This window comes from Molothrus ater, chromosome 1, assembly GCF_012460135.2.
Source record: "Molothrus ater isolate BHLD 08-10-18 breed brown headed cowbird chromosome 1, BPBGC_Mater_1.1, whole genome shotgun sequence".
In the NCBI taxonomy this organism is placed as follows: Eukaryota; Metazoa; Chordata; class Aves; order Passeriformes; family Icteridae; genus Molothrus; species Molothrus ater.
This window is the reverse complement of record NC_050478.2, coordinates 2,490,647-2,510,890: the sequence shown is the minus strand read 5'-3', so window position 1 is coordinate 2,510,890 and position 20,244 is coordinate 2,490,647. Positions and strand designations below refer to the sequence as shown.

Sequence of the window (20,244 nt, the reverse complement as noted above, 5' to 3'; positions counted from 1 at the left end):
GGTGCGCGCTCGGCGGCCGGAGGTGCGTGAGGGGAGCGGGGGCGGGTTCGGGATTTTGGGGAATTTGGGGCTCCGGGTGTGACCCCGCGGGTCCGGCACGCCCGATCCCCGCACTCCCCAACCCGGAGGAGCCCGGGCTGCAGGGAACCGCCCCGAGCTGCTTTCACACGCCTCGGGCACGGGCAGACTCTTACCTCGGGCCCGGCAGCGTCCAGGTCCTGCAGCCTCCCCCGGCCTTGAATCCCTCCCAGACCCCGAAACTCTCCCCCAGCTAATGCCTCACCCCGGGCCATGCAGCTTCTTCTCAGGCTGTACAACCTCCCCGCCGAGCCCGCCCCAGGCCATGATCCCTTCTTCCAGCCCATCGCATCCAGGCTGTGAACCCCCTCCTGGACCCTCCATGAACCCTCTTCCTTGAAGCCCAGAACCCCCATGCGCGCTTTAAACCCTCCATCAACCCTGCAACCTCCTCGCAGACCCAGAGCCTTCCCACTTCTAGTCCTGAACTGTCCCCACCCAGGCTTGTGAGTCCCCCTCGCTCTGCAGCCCCGTCCCGGAGCCTGAATCCCCCGAGCAGTGACTGCCCCACCGCTGGCCCTAAACCCTGCCTGAGGCTCTGAACCTCCCCCGGACCCCCCTCCTCTCCCGGCTGGGACCCTCCCCAAGCCGTGCACCTCCTCCCACCTCCGGGTTATAAACCCCCCTCTAACACCCCCACAAAGGCCTTTGGTTACTCCACTCACCCCTGGCGAGCCAAATTTGCTTCCCTGCGCCTTCAGGAGCCCCCCCCCCAGAGTTGCTGGAGGATCTGGAGTGGGTGAACCCAGGGCTGATCTCTTTGCAGGTCTCCAGAACCCCCTGAATCCGCTGCAGGGTGTGGCTCCACCATGTTCGGCTCCTCCCGGGGCGGGGTCCGGGGGGGCCAGGACCAGTTCAGCTGGGAGGATGTCAAGACGGACAAACAGCGTGAGAATTACCTGGGTAAGGGCTGATCCTGCTCCAATCCCACCCTGCCTGTCCCCTGTGTGGTTTTGGGGTGTGATGAATGAAGGGGGGGTCATTGTTCCCCACAGGGAACTCCCTGATGGCGCCGGTGGGGCGGTGGCAGAAGGGCAAGGACCTGACCTGGTATGCCAAGGGCAAGAAGGACACGGGGCCCCCGTTATCCCGGGAGGAAGAGCTGGCTGCAGTCCGCCTGGCCGAGCAGGAGGCCATGATGGCAGCACTGTGAGTCCCCACCCCACAAAAACCCCAAAACCAGCAGCTGCGTGTCCCCACACACACCTCACCTGCTCTTGTTTTTACAGGGGCTACAAGAGCTTGAAGAGGCAGCCCACGGGCCTCAGCAAAGAGGTAACAGGAGCACCACGTGTTCCCCCAGTGTCCCCTGGGCTCTGATTTTGGGGACACACACAGGACACTGTCGCCTCTCCCCACAGGACCTGGCTGAGGTGTGCAAGAGGGACGGCGGTGAGCGGGATGAGAAGGACGTGGATCGGGTGGTGGGTTTGGGCAGCTCCAGGTAAGGTCAGGGAAGGATCCCACAGCCATTTCACATCAATTTGTTTGATTTTAGTGTTTTTATGCTTTTTTTCTGTGGTCTCTCTGCAGTGGCAGTGCTGGCAGGGTGATGCTCTCCAAGGAGGACAGGGAGGCTGCCAAGATGGGGCTCTCGGTCTTCACGGTACGGTGCCGGTCACACTGTCCTTGGAAGGTTCAAAAATAGCTGGGAAAAGGCAAAAAGCAGTGCCCTTCACTTGGAATATTTTACCTAAAAACCATCTGGGTATTGTAGCACAGAGACCTGCAGGAATTTCCTGTGTCCTGTTGGCACAGAGGTCATTTGTGGGGCTTTAATTTGGAAGCAGCTGTTAAGGGTATTCTAATTTTTCCCTGAATGTAATTTAAATGTTTTTCTAAGTTTAATTTTTAAAGGGAGAAAACCCTTATGTCTTGTAATTACAAGCAATGGGCTCATGGGTTCACTCTGTATTTTTCCCCTCTCCAACCCTAGCACCAGAAAGTCTCCAGCAGCCCAGAGACATCTGTCTCCAAGAAGAAGCAGGAAAAGGAGGAGAAGGTGGAGGAGAAAGGGTGAGGATTTTTCCCACTTTGGTGGGAAACCACCAGAAATGCCCTGGCTTTTATGGGAAATATTTTACAAAATGTTTCCATGGCTCTGTTTGGCACTGGGCTTGTTTTGCATCTCTGAATCATCCCCAAAAGCCTCTGTGGGCTTCTCTTTGGCAAAGGAGGGATGTGGTGGGATGTGCCTGGAAAAGGGGATGGGGATGAGGTTTTGGAGCCAGAGGGATGCACAGTGCAGGGATTCTCATTGCTTGATCCATCCTGCAGACCTGAGAGCAGCAAAAAATCCAAAAAGGAGAAGAAGAAGGAGAAAAAGAACAAGAAAAAGAAGAAACACAAGAAGGAGAAGAAGAAGGACAAGGAGAAGCATTCCAAGAAAGATGCTGCCCCATCATCCTCCGATTCTTCCCCGGATCGGGATAAGAGGTAGGGGCATCAGCAGTGCAAAACGGGAGCAAGGATTCAGGAGAGCCACGTGGTCATGGCTGCCATCTCCTCGTTTTCCAAAATCCCCTTTTCACCCCCAGAATCACTTGGTTGCTGTCCCCTCTGTCATTGCTGTCACTTCCCCCCTGTCCCCGCAGGCACCACCGCAGGAAAACACCGCCGCAGCACTCGGAGGCGGCGCGGCACGGCCGGCGGCGGCAGCGCACGGAATCCGACACGGAATCCTCGAGCAGCGGCAGCCGCAGCAGGGACGGCCGCGGCCGCCACCCGTCCCCGCGGAGGAGGGGCAGGAAGAGGAGCAGGTCCCGCTCCGCCCCGGCCCGCGGGCTCCGGCAGCGCCGCGACACCGACTCGGACTGAGAGGGAGCTGGGCTTGCTTCAGGGACAGATATCAGATTGATTTATTTTCTAAGTGATGAAATGAAAAACGCTGCAGCCCCGCGGGTGCCGGGGCAGTGTGTGTGGCAAAGGGCATCGAGGCTGTGGTGCCAGCAGCCCCTTCCCTGCCCGCCCAGGGGCAGCAGCAGCGGCTGTGGGGGCAGCAGGGCGCCCTCCTCATCACCCCTAAACTCCATCCAGGCAGGATTGAGCACGGAGGGTGCTGTGCTGAGGGTTGCTGATAATGCTGTGGATACCTCGTGTTTATGGATAGAGACTTTGGAAGAGATTATTATTATTATTATTTATTTTTGTTGTTATTATGATGGGTTTTGTCTTCTTTCTCTGCCTGTGCAGTGGCTGAAGAGTTTCTTTAAAGATTCCCTAAGTTCATCAGCTGCATGGATGGGAGTTTAAAGCTCATCTAGCTCCAGTCTAGGGACACCTTCCCCTGGGCCAGGCTGCTCCAAGCCCTGTCCCACCTGGCCCTGAACACCTGAATAATTCCTCAATTTACAGGAGAAAGTGGATGGGACCAGGTGTCTCCTTAGGCTTTTGCCCTGGCCACATCCCCCCAGCACAGGGGGCAGCAAATTCCATATCCCAGACTCAGCACGTGATTATTGATGTTCTTGGCACACTGAAAGAGGGGAATTTCACACCAATAAATAGAAATATTGATCCAAGTGCAAAGGGGGTGTCCCGAGCAGCTCCGCAGCATCGCTGCCAAGCACAAGGGCCTCATTTGTGTAATTAATGATGCAATTGAAGACAGGGAGGGTTTGTGTGTCTTGGTGGACAAAAGCCCAGTGGCAGCGTGCTCAGGAGCTCACAAAGCCCTTCTGTCCCAGCAGTGGGAGATGCTGCAGAGCTGTCACAGCCTGTGGTGATCCCACCCCAACACCATTTTTGGGGTTGGCAGCTCCTTGGCACCAGGGCTGCTCCTGAGCCATCCCAGGGATGCCCAGGGCACAGCTGGGGCACCCCGAGCTCCTGCACTCCCTGGCCAGGAGCTCTGGCCCCGCTGGTGCTCACCAGGCTGAGCTCAGGGTCACCTTCATGGGATCTTGGGATCCAAACTGTGCTTGGAGCCTGCAGGGAACATCCCACTGTGGAACAGCACAGCAAGCAGAGCAAAAAACCCACAAAGCCCAGAGTCCTGCTCTTCCATGGGCTCCCACGTGCCACCTTCACTGCCAGGCTTTGGGCTGGATGGGTGGCAGGGCTGGCAGGGGGATGTGCACCCACAGCCCCTCAGCACAGGGACAGGGTCCTGGTGTGCCCAAGCACTGCTGGCCCAGCTCCGTTCAGCTCTCCTGGGCTTTCTCCTGCTCTGCCCTGCTCCTGTCTCACACTCAAACCAAGATCAGTTTGAGACACGCAGGACTGCAAAGCCTGTGCTGCCCAGAGCAGAGGACACAGCTCAGATAACATCACCACATTCCCTGTTTTCCACACCAGAGCAGCAGCATCCTAATCCAGCTGGCCCTAAAGTTCAATTCCCTCCCAGAACAGGAATAAAGACCTGTCCTGCTCTATTAGGGATGCAAATATCCTGATTCACAGCTGGAAATTCCAAGGTGGATTCCTGACTTGCGGGAGGTTTGTGATCCCAGTTTGCCCAGTGCTATTTACTCTGTACTCCAGTGCCAGGTTTCCCCCCAGGGAATTTGCTCTCTAACCTGCAGGACAGACCTTTGATCCTGCAGCTTTCCAGTGCTCTGGGGGAGCTGCTGCAGCTGCAGCCAGGAGCTGGCAGGCAGCCTGAGCTGAGCACTGGGGAGAGGAGAAGCTGCAGCTGACAGGGAAGGCAGGAGGATCATCCAGAGGGAACTGCAGAAAGGGAAAATGCAAAACAAAGCACTTAGGAAGGTGGAATTCCTATTTTTCCCCCCACAAAACTGCTAATTCACAGATGCTGTAATTAACTGGGACCAGCAGGAGGAACAACCTGTTGGGGGAACCGATGGGGCTGCTCAAGAAGCTCAAGCTGTGCAGCCCCAGAGGCAACAAAGTGACTCCAGCAGAACCCAACAAACCCCACCCACCATTTCACCTGGAATGATTCATTTCTTGGAAAACACAGGAGATACCCTCAAATTTCCATGCAAATCATGATGTGGCAAAAAGCTGCCTGGATTTGGATCCCCTGCACAAAGCTGATACAAACCAACACGATACCAGTGCAAGTTTCATGAAACTTTTTATTCAACAAGTATTTAATTATGATTCTGCCAAGATGATCGAATGAACAGCAAGGCATAAAAAACATGAAATAGTTAAGAGATTTTATTCTAATAGCTTTAATTACAGTGCTTGTTTGTCGAAATGAAAACTGAAAACAAGTATACAAAACAGTTGATTACTAGTTGTGTATTGAAAGCAATAAAGGTTTCCACAACACTAAATAAACCAGTTCTGATAGTTCCTCGAGTTAAAGTTTAACAGCTCCAGCTTCTTCAGTGTTTATCAAAATACAAAAGAAAAGTAAAGAGGTCTTTTTTTTATTTTTCTGATGGCAAATCTGAACCTTGCAGTATGAGGGATGCCAAGGGTTTTCACACATATACAGATATGGGATTGTTCCAAAATGGGATTGAATACTTGTAGAGTGGAATGACTCTCCAAACTCTCATGCTTTTTGTTTTGTTTTTTTTTTTTTCCCTAGACACTATACATAGATGTTTGGTGTTTTTCATGGCAATTCTTACGTTAAGTACAGTACTTTCTGCCTATAGAGCTTAGGACTAGGACAGGCTGTGCTTCCTGTGGAAAGGTTTTGCCTTCTGGAGTGGTTTAAGCACAAGAAAAGTACAAAACACTTTTTGACAAATATGACAGGCTAAAAATGTCGACTTCTGGAAATGATTCAAGTTCAATGGAAACGAGAAATCTCACCTGAACCAAAAGTCAGATGTTTAGCATGAGTCTGCAAAGCTCATCTAAACCAGGCCCAGCAAATCCTTGAACGGTTGTGAACGAAGATGAGCACAGACTACGAGCTACAGAAAGAGCCAGAGATCTACTACTTATGATCTGGTCATTAAGCAGATGAAGCTAATTGGGTGTCAGTCATTGCTTCACCCTTTCAAAAGAATCAAGAGTCACCACGTTAGAGCTGGAGCAGCAGAAGCGATGTCAAACGTTTGTGTGTTTTAAGTGTTTTTACTTTTCCTTGTCTATTTAAAAAAATACAGAATTCAGGTTAAAAACCAACCACCAAAATGGATCTCACAGATCTCACAACCCAACCAAGATGGAATCCAGCTCTACTGCACAAGGACCACTGGCAACCCTTACGTTATTAACCCACTGAATTCCCTTCCAGGTACTAGACAGTGACTCGATTCTTTACAATAAAAAAGCTGAGTAATATTGCATAGGAGTACCAGAAACTGCCTCATTGGAAACAAAAACTATTTACATTAAATAAGAAACCTAACTGTTTTCAGGCTTGTATTTGCCACATTTACAGCATGATGCAATATATACTGTGACAAAAAAGAAATGAAAACAGCTTCCGGCACTCAATACCACAAAGTAGCACAGTTTGCCACATTAGAGTAAAGCGAAGGGCGAGTAGGAGGAGATAAGAGGGAGGGTGGAAAAAGAGGGAAGAGGAAGGTTTATGGTTTCATTTCTGGTTTCTGAGCTGATTGGACAACCAGTCCAGTCCTTCATAGAGACCGTCTCCACTAGTGGCACAGGTGGCCTGGATGTACCAGTTCCTGTGACGAAGAGAATGCAGTCCGAGTTTGTCTGTGATTTCTGCTGCATTCATGGCGTTCGGCAGGTCCTGGGGGAAGCAACAACAGTCATTCCCTGGCACACACACCTTTTATGGAAAATCCTCCCCTTAGGATTCTTTTCTCCTGAGAAGCTGAGGGGCCTCAGGAACAAAATGTAACCAATGGTTATCTGCTGCTGTGGAATGCAACAGGTGCATCTGGGATTGGGCTCTTGTGGTTGTTTCTAATTCATGGCCAATCACAGCCCAGCTGGCTCGGACAGAGAGTCTGAGCCACAAGCCTTTATTATCATTCCTTCCTATTCTATTCTTAGCCAGCCTTCTGATGAAATCCTTTCTTCTGTTCTTTTAGTATAGTTTTAATGTAATATATATCATAAAATAATAAATCAGCCTTCTGAAACATGGAGTCAGATCCTCGTCTCTTCCCTCATCCTCAGACCCCTGTGAACACCCTCACAATTCCCCACTCCTCCATCACCAGCTTTAAAGTCATAAAAGAGCTCTCAGAACTTCTCTTGCAGAAAAACCCAGTGGATTACTGTGATATTCAAGCTACTTCCCCAACACTGACAAAAGCCTCAAAGGTTTAGCAACCCAATCTAAATCCACATTATGGAATATTTGAATATGAGGGAAGCAACAACAGTCATTCCCCACTCCTCCATCACCAGCTTGAAAGTTAAGAGCTCTCAAAACTTCTCTTTCAGAAGACCCCAGTGGATTACTGTGATATTCAAGGTATTTCCCCAACACTGACAAAAAGCCTCAAAGGTTTAGCAACCCAATCTAAATCCAACATTATGGAATATTTGAGTATTATCCAGCCATTCCCCCAGTGCTGACACTGCTCACATTTCCAAGTCCACATTTCAAAATTACTGAATCATAATGAAAATTCTGTGAGAAGGACCTTAGGATTCTCAAAAACACTTGCAAGGCAAATGACTGCTGACACCTGACTGTTCATCCAAGGTCTTGGAAGGGACTAAAACTTTGGAAAACCCACCTCAAATTCTAATATATTATCTGTATGTTGCTGCAAGTGAATTACAAGTCCCAGTTTGTAAAATCAACTCCTGTTTCCACTCAGGAGTATCCTTTCTGTGACTGCAGGTATTTTAGCACCCAGTCCTAGTCTGCTGAGCACAGCTTCTTTAGAGGCCACCTTTCCTGCTCCTGGGGCACCTTCACCCTCCCCAGCTGAGGCTGTGCCATCAGTGGAGCAGGATGTTATTCCCTCTTCACATTTCAGGCCCTTCACGTTTGGGGTTAAGCAGCCAAGGCCTCCACAAGCAATAAGAACACAACTCTGAGGCCTGGCAGAGGCCAGCTCACAGATCAGCACAAGCACATCAAAACTGCAGTGTTTCCACCCTCAAACAGCCTAAATGAGGAATTCAGGGAGGCTCTGGCATCCAGCATTCCTCTCTGCAGGAAGTTTGGGCAGGTGCTGTAATTGAGCTATGTCAACCTTAAAAATCAAACTGATTTTCACTAAAACTGAAAATCTTTTAGCCAAGACTGTTTAGAAGGATGCTCCTTTCAAATGAGAATTTAATCTTTTTTTTTTTCTCCCTTCAACATACCTAAATGGCCATTTACTCTGAAAATACGAAAACCAAGGTCAAGATCTGGCACTCACAAGGGTGGTGGAAGTTTTCAAGGGTTTAGACAGACAGACAGACAGACAGACAGACACCTTTCTTGGGGGCATACCTGTTTGTTAGCAAACACTAATAAAACAGCATCTCTGAGCTCATCTTCTGCCAACATTCTCATAAGCTCTTCTCTGGCCTCGTTCACACGTTCTCTGTCATTGCTGTCAACCACAAAAATCAGACCTAGAAATAAGCAAACAAAAATAAACATAAACAAAAATCAGACCTAGAAATAAGCAAACAAAAATAAACATAAACCAAAATCAGACCTAGAAATAAGCAAACAAAAATAAACATAAACTTGAAGTCTCGTGTCTGTGAGAAAGTCTGTTCTTGCTGAAAGTTGGTGAAAACTGGTGTTGGTTTGCATTTGTTTTTGCAACTTGGGTATTCTTTCTACAAAACCACTTGGCATTTTCCAGGGAGAGGAGCCCCTGAATTGCTGTGACAGGACTCAAAGACACACACATGAAAAAGGCCCAGGAGTGACAGAAGTGACAAACTCCCAGTTCATGGGGCTGCAGAGCTTTAAGTAAAGACTCTGCTTTGAAGTGAGGGCAGAGCTGTGCTGCTGACAGAGAAAAAACCAACTCCTGAACTCGCTCTGAGTCAGAAGGACAAGGAAGACTGGTCTGTGGAATTCTTCCCATCCCTCTTTGAACCTGCAGTGAGCAGCACACAAACACACCTTTTATAATAACAAATATTTCCACTCCCCTCCAAAAACTGACTCACTGAAGACAGCCAAAAAGTTCTTTCAGACTCTGGAGAGCTGGGAATGAGGAGTGTGGGCTCACCTTGTGTGTTCTGGAAGTAGTGGCGCCACAGGGGTCTGATCTTGTCCTGACCACCCACGTCCCACACTGTGAAGCTGATGTTCTTGTATTCTACCGTTTCCACATTGAAACCTGAACAAGAGATGGTGGCACAAATGTCACTTCAACACAGCTGTTGTAATTAGCAGGTCACACTCTCAGACTGTGATCATTTTAAAAAGCTCACTTAAAAATTGGAACTGCTTTAAACCAGCAGAATCCTGTGCTGAAGCTCTGGAAGCAAAACCAGCTTGTCCTGCTCCCACCATCACCCTAATGAACAAATCTAATTGCTATCTGAGCAGCTACAAAAAACAAACTGTGTTGCCTTAAAAAAACCCCTAACAACAAAAAAAAAACCCCAAACAAACAAAAAACACAACTCCAAAAAAACCCCAAAGAAATAAACTCCCCAAATAAACAACAAAACCCCAACCAAAAAAACCAACCTCAACCAAAAAATATAAACCCCAAAGGAGCCAAAAAATATAAAGCCCAAAGGAGCCAAAAAATATAAAGCCCAAAGGAGCCAAAAAATATAAAGCCCAAAGGAACCAAAAATATAAAGCCCAAAGGAACCAAAAATATAAAGCCCAAAGGAACCAAAAATATAAAGCCCAAAGGAACCAAAAAATATAAAGCCCAAAGGAACCAAAAAATATAAAGCCCAAAGGAACCAAAAAATATAAAGCCCAAAGGAACCAAAAAATATAAAGCCCAAAGGAACCAAAAAATATAAAGCCCAAAGGAACCAAAAATATAAAGCCCAAAGGAACCAAAAAATATAAAGCCCAAAGGAACCAAAAAATATAAAGCCCAAAGGAACCAAAAAATATAAGCCCCAAAGGAGCTAAAAAATAAAAACCCCAAAGGAACCAAAAAATATAAGCCCCAAAGGAGCTAAAAAATAAAAACCCCAAAGGAACCAAAAAATCAAACCCCAAAGAAACAAACTCTCCCTGCAACCAAACAAAAAAACTCCTCATCCTGCCCTGGGTTTTAAGAAATCTCAAGACCTTCCAATCAAAAGAGAACAAAGAAAAGGTGAAGCCCTCTGCTCCTCAGGCTGACTGACATGATGCCAAACAGCTGGGACACAAATTGCCTTTCTGTGGCCCACAAAGGCTCATCCCACAAGTGACTGAGAGCGAGGGGAGTGAGAAGAGAGTCCCAATCTCCCCCCATGGCAGAATATTTGGCTGTGGCACCTTCCCACCACAGCTTTAACAAGTGTTTGCTCTGGCAGACAAGTCACTTAAACCAGCTGAGACCCAGATCTCCAAGCCATCAGTTAGAGAAACACAAACTCTTACCTATAGTAGGAATAGTAGTTACTATTTCACCAAGTTTAAGTTTGTATAAAATAGTTGTCTTTCCTGCAGCATCCAGGCCAACCATTAGAATGCGCATTTCTTTTTTGCCAAAAAGGCCTTTGAAGAGGTTAGCAAAAATATTTCCCATGGTTCAGATATGTTCTCACTGGCCAGTGAAGTCTGGAGGAAGAAAAAGATCAGAGTATCACTGATGAATTACCAACAGTTGTGTCCTGACCATGACATAAAAAAAAACCACAAAAAACCCAAAGTAAGAGATAATGTGAATCATTTATAGACACACCAGGCACCACTGAACATTTTCCCCATACTGAAGCAACACAAAGATGAACAGATGTGCCAAAACTCAGTGCTCTTGAAATGACTCAGCTTGAAGTGCTTCAAATATTCTTTCAGAGATTTTAGCATTAATTGCCGTTCTCAAACTTTTGCTTGCAAAATTCATGCAGCTGACCACTTCAGGTACTTTGCTTCCCACTGTTATGGGATAGTTTATCTGCAGAAAAGTGGCCCCATTAAACAAACTTTTCCCAGTTGACCTGCAGATCACAAATTTTTGCTTAGCACAGCAATAGCTGCTCCTTCTTTTGGGAAGGAAACTGAATACAGCTTGGATTTTCTCCTGCTCAGAAGAGTTTCCTTCCTCTCCATCCCTGAGGAAGTGGTCTGTGAAGAGCACATAAACACAGAGCAGTAACTTTCATTAACAGCGGAGGGAGACCTTCTGTAGGAAACAAACCCACATTTAATAAAGTTAACTGTGGAGAATGAGCAGCCACATGAAAGGAGCACGTTCAGAGATGAGCACTCCCCTCTCCTGCCTGTGATTCAAGGGATCCACGTCAGCAGGAGCTTCCTGTTTGGGAGCTGCAGGAGCTGCTCTGCACTCCAGCCTCAGCCACCCCCCTGTGCCCTTGGGACCTGACCCATCCCATCCCAAACCCCCCTTTCCAAACCCACTCCTGCACAGTTTACAGCAGGACTGAATCCCAGCAGAACCACTGCTGTGCCTGGGAGCTCCCAGACACCTTCCAGGGACAGTCCACACCCTCCTGATGCTGCCTGGAGAAGCCTGCAGGTGTCAGCTTAAGAAAAGACAGAACCCAAGTGAAAATTCAAGTTTCAGACCAGATGCACCAACAGCCAATACATTCAAAGCATGAGTTTCCTGTAAACAAAACCAAATTTAAAGCATAACACGAAGCTTGAATCATCTCTGGAAATATTCTGTATTTCATGATAAAGCAAAACTCTCCCTAGAAAGAGAACAGAGTATCTATACAGAATATCTATTTATTTACCCTTATAGAAGATCTATTCTATTTATCTTTACAGAATATCTATTTAAGAACAGCTAGATTCTATCTATTCTAAAGCAAGATTTGGACTGACAAGCACAGCACAGCACAAAAGCCTTTTCCCACTCTGTGCAGTGATGTCCTGGCCATGCCTGAAAGCCTGGCTGCCTCACTCTGCACTGGGAAAGGCCTCAGCAGTTCTGTCCTCCAAAGGAGCTTTGCTGGATGCAATTTTTACCCCAAAAGTTAAACTCTGGAACATGAACCAAGGCACGTGTCTGAGCACTCCCAGCTGCACAGGGAAGTTCAGAGTCCACTCCAGGGCTCCAGCAGGACGTCAATCCCCACACAGCAACTCGCTGAAGCAACTGAGTCCAAGATTTGTTTATTTTATATGCCTGAAGCTTTAAAACTCAACTCCTCTACAAACCAGACTGGGGATTAAAACCAAAGGGGAGCTTTCAAACTTCTGTTATTCCACCATTTCCTTTTGTATTTCTGCAACACGACCATGAATATTCCACCCCCACTGGAATATATGAAGGCTATATAAACAGGAAGGTTAATTAGGAAGCAGAGAAAACAGTTTTGCTGCAGTCCCCATTTGTCCACAGCAGGAAATCTCCCATCCCAGCCCACAGCACAGCTCCCAGTGGCCTGGAGGGCAGGGAGGCTGTAAAGCTTCCCTTTGTCTGGCTGCTCATGCCACCTCTATCTCCTGCTTCATCTGGAAAGCAGCAGCCAGGCCTGAACTGTGACCTTTTACAGAGCTCACAGAAACTGACTGCAAGAACTTTCACAGCAAGAGAACCTCAGAAGCCTGCACAAAGAATGCCTTTCTTTGCTTTGCACACGTTTAAAAGCATAATGGCTTATCAGGTGCTTGGACTGATCACAGGAATTAGTAAAAAGAGCAAAATCCTATCATTTACATCCAGGACAGCTTTCCACACACTGCACAAGTCCAGGCTGAACAAGTTGCTGGTACTTGGCACTAGCAGCAGTGAATCCTGTTAGATCCTTGTTTTCCTGGCAGCTATTTCCAGGTCAAGCCTGCCCTTTGCCATTGAAGCTGCTTTTATACCACCATCCTCCCTATTTTTTACTTTTTGTGAAGATTTAAGAAGCTAAGATCCATTTAAGCACTTGGTTTCCATCTGCCCTCTTGTTCTCTTCCACATCCCTCCTATCCAAACCGAGTCTGTAACTTTATTTGGTACTTCAGGGTAGGTGGCATTACAAAAAAGTCACATTTATTTTTATAGGCAGCACAGTATAGTTTACAGCCCACTCCTGCAAGAAAAAGCATGTTTACAAGTTGACTAAAAAGTAGCTGAATCCTTGCTGTCTAAAAGAAGAAAAAACCAGGAGAAATCCATCTGCAGAGCTCTCACAAACTGTTTTGGTTCCCAGCAGGGTTTTGTTGGATGGGACAGAAATTCCTGTCGTTCACCTGTTCCCACAGGAAGGAACTCGCACTCCATGGTTTGCACTGCACCCTCCTCACCCTGCAGTGCCACGGGAGCTGCCTGGGTTAATGCAGCTCAGCTGAGGGATCACGGGACTGCTCCCTCTGCTCCCCGGGCTCAGCTTTCATTCCCATCCCAGCCCATTACCTGCGCCATGAGAACGTGCACGGCTTGAAAAGCCTTCAATTTCCTCCTATATTAAGCAAAAACAAAAACCTGTTACCTTTGAGGCATTATCACCATTTGTCTCACCAATCAGTATCTGACCTGTATTCCTTACTGAGTTTAACTTCCTCCTTCTCTCCACCCGAACGTTGTCAGTAATTGCTACACGGATCGTTTTAGGAGCACAAGTTGGATAAAATTCCTGAAAACATGAAAGACTGCGGCTTGTGAGCTGCTTGTAGTGCTCGAGTACATCTTCAAAAGAGGGATCCATCAGGCTAAGTGGGAAGATTTGAGTATGAAAGGGAGCGATTTGAATAAACAGCAGAGAGTATTTTCACAGAGCTGCATGAGTTTCTTTTTCTTCCCTCAGCACAACCCCAGCTTCTGGAAAGGGCAGCTCAGCACCCCAGCACTGAAGTGTCCGTCTGTCTGTCCCTGCCCATGCAGTCCTACAGCACTTTAACACACTGCACTCCACCTGAGCAGCGCTGGAAACCCGTCAGGCAGGTTCGGCCAAGGCACAACGTGCCCTCGGTAAACAGCAGCGCTGACGTTCAGTGCGGAAGATGCAGTTTCGTTTCATGAAACCAAAGTATTTTCAGCTGCCTGTTTTCTAGTAAGTGATACATTGAGAGGAGCCCTCAGGAGAACGGGCAGCCTTTACAGGCAGCCTTTTGCAGAGAGGAGTTAAAAATGAATGAGTGTCTGCAACAGCAGCAGCCCGTGGTTGTTAAAGTGATATGGCCCATGAGGAAGGAGCAGAATCTGCTTTTATTAATTGGAGGTGGTTGGAATAAGAGCTCTGAGGAATATCTCAAGGCCAAAGAGCACTAAACACTTCATCATGCTGCAGTTTTGGATTTAAATGCATTTAAACGTCATTTCATTCAAGCTGGTATCATGAGATGTCCAATCTGCTGCTTGACCTCCAAAACTCCGTGGGTGAGCTTGGCCAACAACCCCACGTGTGTATGACCAAAGAGAGCAAAACACACCTTGGAATTCCCACAGAACCTCAGCTTTACACCTCTGCAAAAGTCCTTATTGGCCACACAGAGATGAAACTTCCCTGAGACAGGAATTGTGTTTCATTTCAGTTCACATCATTTCTTTCAACACAGCAGAGACAAAATGAGAGGATGCCATTATTGAGTCAAACTATCCTGCAGTATAAAATTCATTTATTTCACTTCTAGACACAGCACTTACCACACGAGGCTCCCACAGTGAATAAATAAGGCTCCAAACTCTGCAAGTGTTAAAATCAAGCTGGCTGGGCCCAGCATTTTGGCAATGTGAAAATCCCAGCAGCCATGAACACTGCAGGGGGGTGGAAGCAGCAGAGCTTCAAGGTCCTCTCCAACCCAAACCATTCTAGGATTTGATGGTTCTGACAAGATCACTCAAGGAAAGTTCAAGCCTCTGCTCCTCCCCTGCCCAGCAGTGGGACAGAGGCACAGAGGGCATTTGCTGTCTCTGGGATATTTGCTGTTCCCATCCTGTTGAAATGCCATTTTCAAGGAGATAGAAACACCAATGGCACACTGAGCTCCACAGCTTCCATCAGACAAAATATTAAACACAGGGAAAACCCCCAGCAGCTGCAGGTTTACCTAAAAGCTCCTTCCTGCACCTTGGCAACTAAAACTGGCCTGTTTAAAAAGGCAATGGAACAAAAATTCCATCTCAATTTAAAGAAAAATCTCCTTGCATTGGCCCAAGCTTTAGCTCCATGTCTAAAACAATTAGAAAAGCCCCAAATCCATAATTCCTAACCAGGTATTAACATCCTGGTTCTATCAGTCACAGGGAATAAGAATGGATCAATTTGTTATTTACCAGAAATATTGATTTGAAATTCATCCAGTTGTCACTAGTTGGCCTGGATCATTCATTCTCATTTACAGCATTCTAGAATGTTTTAAATTAAATTATCAAGAGAAGCAAAATAGTCACACAAGAAATCACCAAAGCAATGTGCAAATAAGAGGTGAGAATGCATTTTTTAAAAAACCCATGCAACTCCAACAGCTGTTACTGGTGTAACACGCAAGAACAACTGGCAAATAATTTCAAGTGCAAATCTCACCCCACAGCTTGTTATTAACAATATAAAGTGTGATTTAAAGGAGAATGTGAGAAGAGATCCAACAAGAATAGAACACTGCTAAAATTCAGGATTAATCCACAGCCCCAGTGTTTCACACCCCCACTCAGCAGGGAACAGTACTGATGTGTTCTCTCTTGAACTTGAAATCATTTCTTTACAGATTCAAGTGTTCTCTTACAGCAAATTTTGGAAAGACCTCTTTATATATAGCCAGGGTGGCCCAATACTATTCCAGTACAGTTCCATTCAACTATTTTTAGGAACTGTTTACTGCCCTTCCACATCTGCTAAGCTGAGAGATGGAATCTATCAAGTCAAACCCTTTCACTCTGGGGCCTCCACACTGCAATTTAGCTGAGATCAATTTGATTTGAGCTCTTTGGGCCGTATCAGGAGCAGGAGGGATGGATTACGTGGAACATGTGAGAGCAGCCAACAGGCAGGCCTGGCCCTTTGTTCACAGGTGATTCATTATCCTGCACAAACAGCTCTGTCATGAGGGCCATGGCAACAACATCTTCCCAGAGCTCTCCATTAATATCACTCCTAACTCCTTGATTGATAATTTTAATAATTCAAACCAGAGGAGTGTTAATTGTGGAGATCAGCACTGACCACTGGCACCATTTCCTCCCAGTTCACACTGGGGGTGCTTCTGCCAAGCTCGGCATGGAAAAGGTCCTGAAGGATCCTAACCAGGTTATTTGAGGGAAAAAGCAGTGAAATCCAAGCTAAAGGTACAGAACTGTTGGATTTGGCCACCAAAGGCTTGCAAACTAAAAAGGGCTCCAAAAGCACTGCACATGTCCAAGGCAGATGGAGGACAAGGCAAGCACGGGGGGGACTCCAGGTGAGGGGAAATCTCCTTGTCCAGCAGCTTTGTTTAACCCAAGGAGGCTGAACACCCCCCTCTCCACACACCTTACCCAGCCAGGACATTCCCACATGCTGGAGTATTCTCCTGAGAGCACTGGGCTAGGAGGGGCAGAAAACACAAAATAATCATTTCACTTACAAGATCAAAACAAGGACACAGGGGGGAAAGTTTCCTTTGGGGGTATCCCTATTTCTCAGACATGAGAACAAGTCACTCCTAAAACAACAGCCAGAATAAAAAGAGTCAGGATCAGAGTGGGTTGCCTGACTTGATACTCAAACCCCAAATCAGAATTTTTCCCTAAATTCTCACCTTCAAGCAGGGAAAGCAAACTGCTGCTGTTTCACAAGAAAGCTTCCAGCTATTTAAAAGATTTATACACCTGAGAGCACACAAACCAAGCCAGAGGAGACACAGGTGAGTGAGTTTGCTCACCCTTTCACCCAATGCAATTATTCCAACAGGGAAAGCAGCCCAGCAAGGCCCTCCAGACAAAATCAGTACCATCAAACCAATCCCAAAAACTTTCCTTTCAGAGAACCCCTTTATCCATAAGGCTGCACTCCTATTTTATTCCATTATAAACCTCGTGAATAAAAGCAAAATAAAGTATCTGGGCTGGAAAATACCTTATTTAAAGGGAAGGCTGACAGGTGAAGAGCACAGAGGGAGCTGCATCCAAGCCCTCCCTGCTCAGGAAATATTATGGTGCCAAAAAAATGAAGATGTGAACCCCAAGAATGGCTTATGGCTTTCTGCTCACCAGTCCAGCACTGGGTACACTGGTGTGAGAACTGGTGGGTACAGAGAATTTCTTTTCAGATAAGCAGTGCACAGTTGGGGTGGGTTTTGGTTTTTTTTGGTTTTGAGGCTGAATTGTTCCTGAGCTCAAAATCTCCAATTTTAAGCCAAATATCCTGTTATTCATTCCTGGGAACTGGGCACTAAGTCAACATTGACACTCCTAGTAGAAATGGCAAGAACTCACAGGAGAGCTCCGTGCAGCAATGAAATTGGCTTTTGGTTTGGGGGAAATGTCAAGGCAGAGCCTCTGAGTGCTGAGGCAGAGGAGCAGTGGGTGAACAAGAGCTGCCAGACACGAGGGTTTTATGAGAACTGAAACATCAGCAGAAGCTCCACCACAGCCCCTCCGATGTTTGAGTGTGTTAAAAATAAGGAATAAAATCGGATGCTCGCAAGCAGAAAGGAAAAAAATGCTGAATTACACAGAAAAAAACAGCTGCTGTAGTAGGAAGCTGATTCTGAACTTCTTTACTCATCAGTTTAAGAAAGGAAGGGAATAGCACAAGCTCTGTAGCATTCCAGGAGCAGAACTTCCAAGAGATTTCTAAAAAAAGAATCAGAACTATTTCTTTTCAGATAAAGTTAGCTCACGTTCACCAAATTTATCCACTAAAAAGCAAGCTGGATGCTTGGGAAGGCTGCTGAAATCCAGAAGAATCCTTGCTTGAAAGCCCATCTTTATAAAGAAGAGAAAGAAAAGCCTCTGGGATGTGCAAAGGTGGTTCTTTACATTTCACCACAGCCATTTCAGCTGGAATCCTGCGTTTTGAGCTTTTCCTCCTTCCACCAATTCATGGCATCCATGGCTCAGCTGATCATTATCTGTAGAAAGCTCCTGCTGGAAGCAGCTGGAGCACAGCAGAGTTTGGTGAATTCCCAGGAGCAGAATCCAGCCCCGACTCCCACACACACGCTCGCTTTGCCTCGGAAAGCTGTGCCTGGTGCTCCCCCCACTCGGTCAGCATGACTAACACTCACAGGGAACTCGGTGCACGGCTCCTGCCAGGCCCTTCCACATTCCGGCTATTTCACAACCGAGGAAACGCTCAGGGAAACCCGTCCGAGCTCCTCCTCGGACCATTTCCACCCAGGGGTTTGACTTCTGACAGGATTTCCATCACAAAAAACACAGAGCTGTTCTGAGGGGAGGGCGGCTCTGCTCGGGCCATTTTAATCCCTGATGCTCCATCGCAGGAAGCACCAAGGAACTTGGCAAAGCTGTGGAGTTGGAGAGGTTCAATCGAGGTGAGTTTCCTCACCCTTTCACCCAATGCAATTATTCCAACAGGGAAAGCAGCCCAGCAGGGCCCTCCAGCACTGCAGACATGTTTGTAGCAGAGAAATATCAGTGGCATCACACCAACCCCAAAAACTTTCCTTTCAGAGAACCCCTTTATCCATACTCCTGTTTTATTCCATTATAAACCCCATGAATAAAAGCAAAAGAGCAATCCTCCACTTCAGCCACACTTCCTTTTTTTTCCCCCCCAGAAGTGCTCCAAATCAGCAGCAAAAATAGCAAGAAAGATTGCTGAATGACCTTGGAAAAATCCACTTGGCCTCGAGTTTCTCCTCCTGGAAAATAAGGTTAATGGAATACCCTGCAAAGGGGTGCTGCGAGCCTCGCAAGACAAAGCTCAAAGTATTAAATAAATACTCGGAATTTTAGTTATTGACAAAGCGACAATTTCAACACCAGACCTCTGGCCAGGACTGTAATCAACCTGCGGAATTTGCTTTGGCAGGAGCAGAGCGGCAGAGCCACAAGGTCAATGTCAAGCACCACAACATTTGGGGCAGTTTTTATGGCCCGGCTGAGTTTTGGTCCGGCTGTGCTGGGGCAGAGCCGGGCTATCACTCCATCACACCGAGCTTTATCAGCCTCCAAGTATCACGTTCGCCTCGCACAGAGGCACGATGGAGTATTTTCAGCCAGAATATAATATCCTTATCCTCCCAGCGGGAGCTGCTCGGCCAAGGAAAGCTGATCTCCCACACCACCGAACCCAAGGCGATGCATGGCAAACAAGAGTTGTTTGCTCCACGATAAAGCTCAACTCCTCTGCCCGGCAAAAAAAAACACCAACTCAGCAGCCAAGGGCTTACAGAGAATCAACCTCTGCCCCAGGAGCTTCATCCGAGGCTCCTTTCCCCCACCCCACGAGGGTTTTAGGGGGAGAGGACAAGGAGGAAATGCCTCTACTTGCTCGCAGCCGTCCGCGGGCGGGGCAGGGGCCGGAATGAGCGAGTTTGGGGAAGGGAGGACAAACCCATCCCGTCCGATCCCATCGCTAGAGGGAGCGGAGAGGGGCCTTGTGCAGCTGCTGCCGAGCTGGAGCGATTCCCCTTTCCCAGCCCTGCCTATGCCAGCCCTTCCCACCCCATCCCACCCACGAGCAGGGAAGCGAAAGGCCCGACCCCCCCCCTCCTCCGCCCCACAGACGTGCAGGGGGGGACGGATGGGGCAGCGCCGCTCCTGGAGGTTCTCTGAGGGAAAAGGAATCAGTAGGGATAAGATGGAGTGAGAAGGAATTAAAAGGAATGAGAAGGAAAAAAAGGGGAAAGAACAGCCCGGCCCCGCTGCCTCAGCGCCCGCCGCGCCTTAGCGCCAAGGCCGCGGGATGCGGGCGGGGGCGCGGCGCGGGGGGCCGGAGAAGGGAAAAAAGGCTCGAAAGGAGGGAAGAAGGAGGTGTCGGCAAACCCACCGGCGTCGTCGGGAGGCGCGGGCCGTGGGTCTGGCTGCGCTCGGAGGGTCCCGCTCGGAGCCCGCTCGCCCCGGCCGCGATCCGCCCTGGAGCACAAGATGGCGGCGCGATGCGGCCACGTCAGTGCCCGCCCCGCGCGAGGCACCACGGGGAGGCGAGGAGGGAGCGGGGGGCGTGGCCTGCGCCCAGGGGGCGTGACCAAGCCGGGCTGCCGCAGGGCCGGGAAGCGCGGGGGGGGCGCGGCGCAGAGACGCAGTGGGCGTGGCTAAGGCATGAGTGACAGCTTAGTGAGAACAGGGGCGTGGCCTGAAGCGATGGGGCGTGGCCATAGCCGGAGCAGCC

The 20,244-nt window shown here is 48.1% G+C and overlaps 2 protein-coding genes across 2 annotated transcripts; one reads left to right on the top strand and one right to left on the bottom strand.

The window, feature by feature from the left end:
* Positions 1-109: 109 nt before the first annotated feature.
* Positions 110-3,236, top strand: C1H1orf35 (chromosome 1 C1orf35 homolog). The gene is made up of 9 exons (XM_036379152.2): positions 110-215; positions 845-981; positions 1,074-1,227; positions 1,308-1,353; positions 1,440-1,522; positions 1,612-1,684; positions 2,015-2,094; positions 2,356-2,514; positions 2,673-3,236. The coding sequence occupies exons 2-9, from the start codon at positions 888-890 to the stop codon at positions 2,893-2,895; spliced, it is 912 nt and encodes a 303-aa protein (XP_036235045.1). The 5' UTR covers positions 110-215; positions 845-887; the 3' UTR covers positions 2,896-3,236.
* A 1,861-nt stretch (positions 3,237-5,097) lies between these two features.
* On the bottom strand, positions 5,098-20,032 carry ARF1 (ADP ribosylation factor 1). Its single transcript, XM_036379147.1, has 5 exons — positions 19,903-20,032; positions 10,451-10,630; positions 9,120-9,230; positions 8,381-8,505; positions 5,098-6,709 (listed from the first exon to the last, which is right to left on the bottom strand). The coding sequence occupies exons 2-5, from the start codon at positions 10,596-10,598 to the stop codon at positions 6,548-6,550; spliced, it is 546 nt and encodes a 181-aa protein (XP_036235040.1). The 5' UTR covers positions 10,599-10,630; positions 19,903-20,032; the 3' UTR covers positions 5,098-6,547.
* Between the last annotated feature and the right edge of the window lie 212 nt (positions 20,033-20,244).

Coding starts and splice junctions, on each gene's coding strand:
- C1H1orf35 (XM_036379152.2), top strand. CDS start 888: ATGTTCGGCTCCTCCCGGGGCGGGGTCCGGGGGGGCCAGGACCAGTTC. Junction 982..1,073: donor ACAGCGTGAGAATTACCTGG/GTAAGGGCTGAT, acceptor TGTTCCCCACAG/GGAACTCCCTGATGGCGCCG. Junction 1,685..2,014: donor TGGGGCTCTCGGTCTTCACG/GTACGGTGCCGG, acceptor CTCCAACCCTAG/CACCAGAAAGTCTCCAGCAG.
- ARF1 (XM_036379147.1), bottom strand. CDS start 10,598: ATGGGAAATATTTTTGCTAACCTCTTCAAAGGCCTTTTTGGCAAAAAA. Junction 8,506..9,119: donor CTACTTCCAGAACACACAAG/GTGAGCCCACAC, acceptor GCTTATTTCTAG/GTCTGATTTTTGTGGTTGAC. Junction 6,710..8,380: donor TAGTGTTTGCTAACAAACAG/GTATGCCCCCAA, acceptor TGCTTCCCCCAG/GACCTGCCGAACGCCATGAA.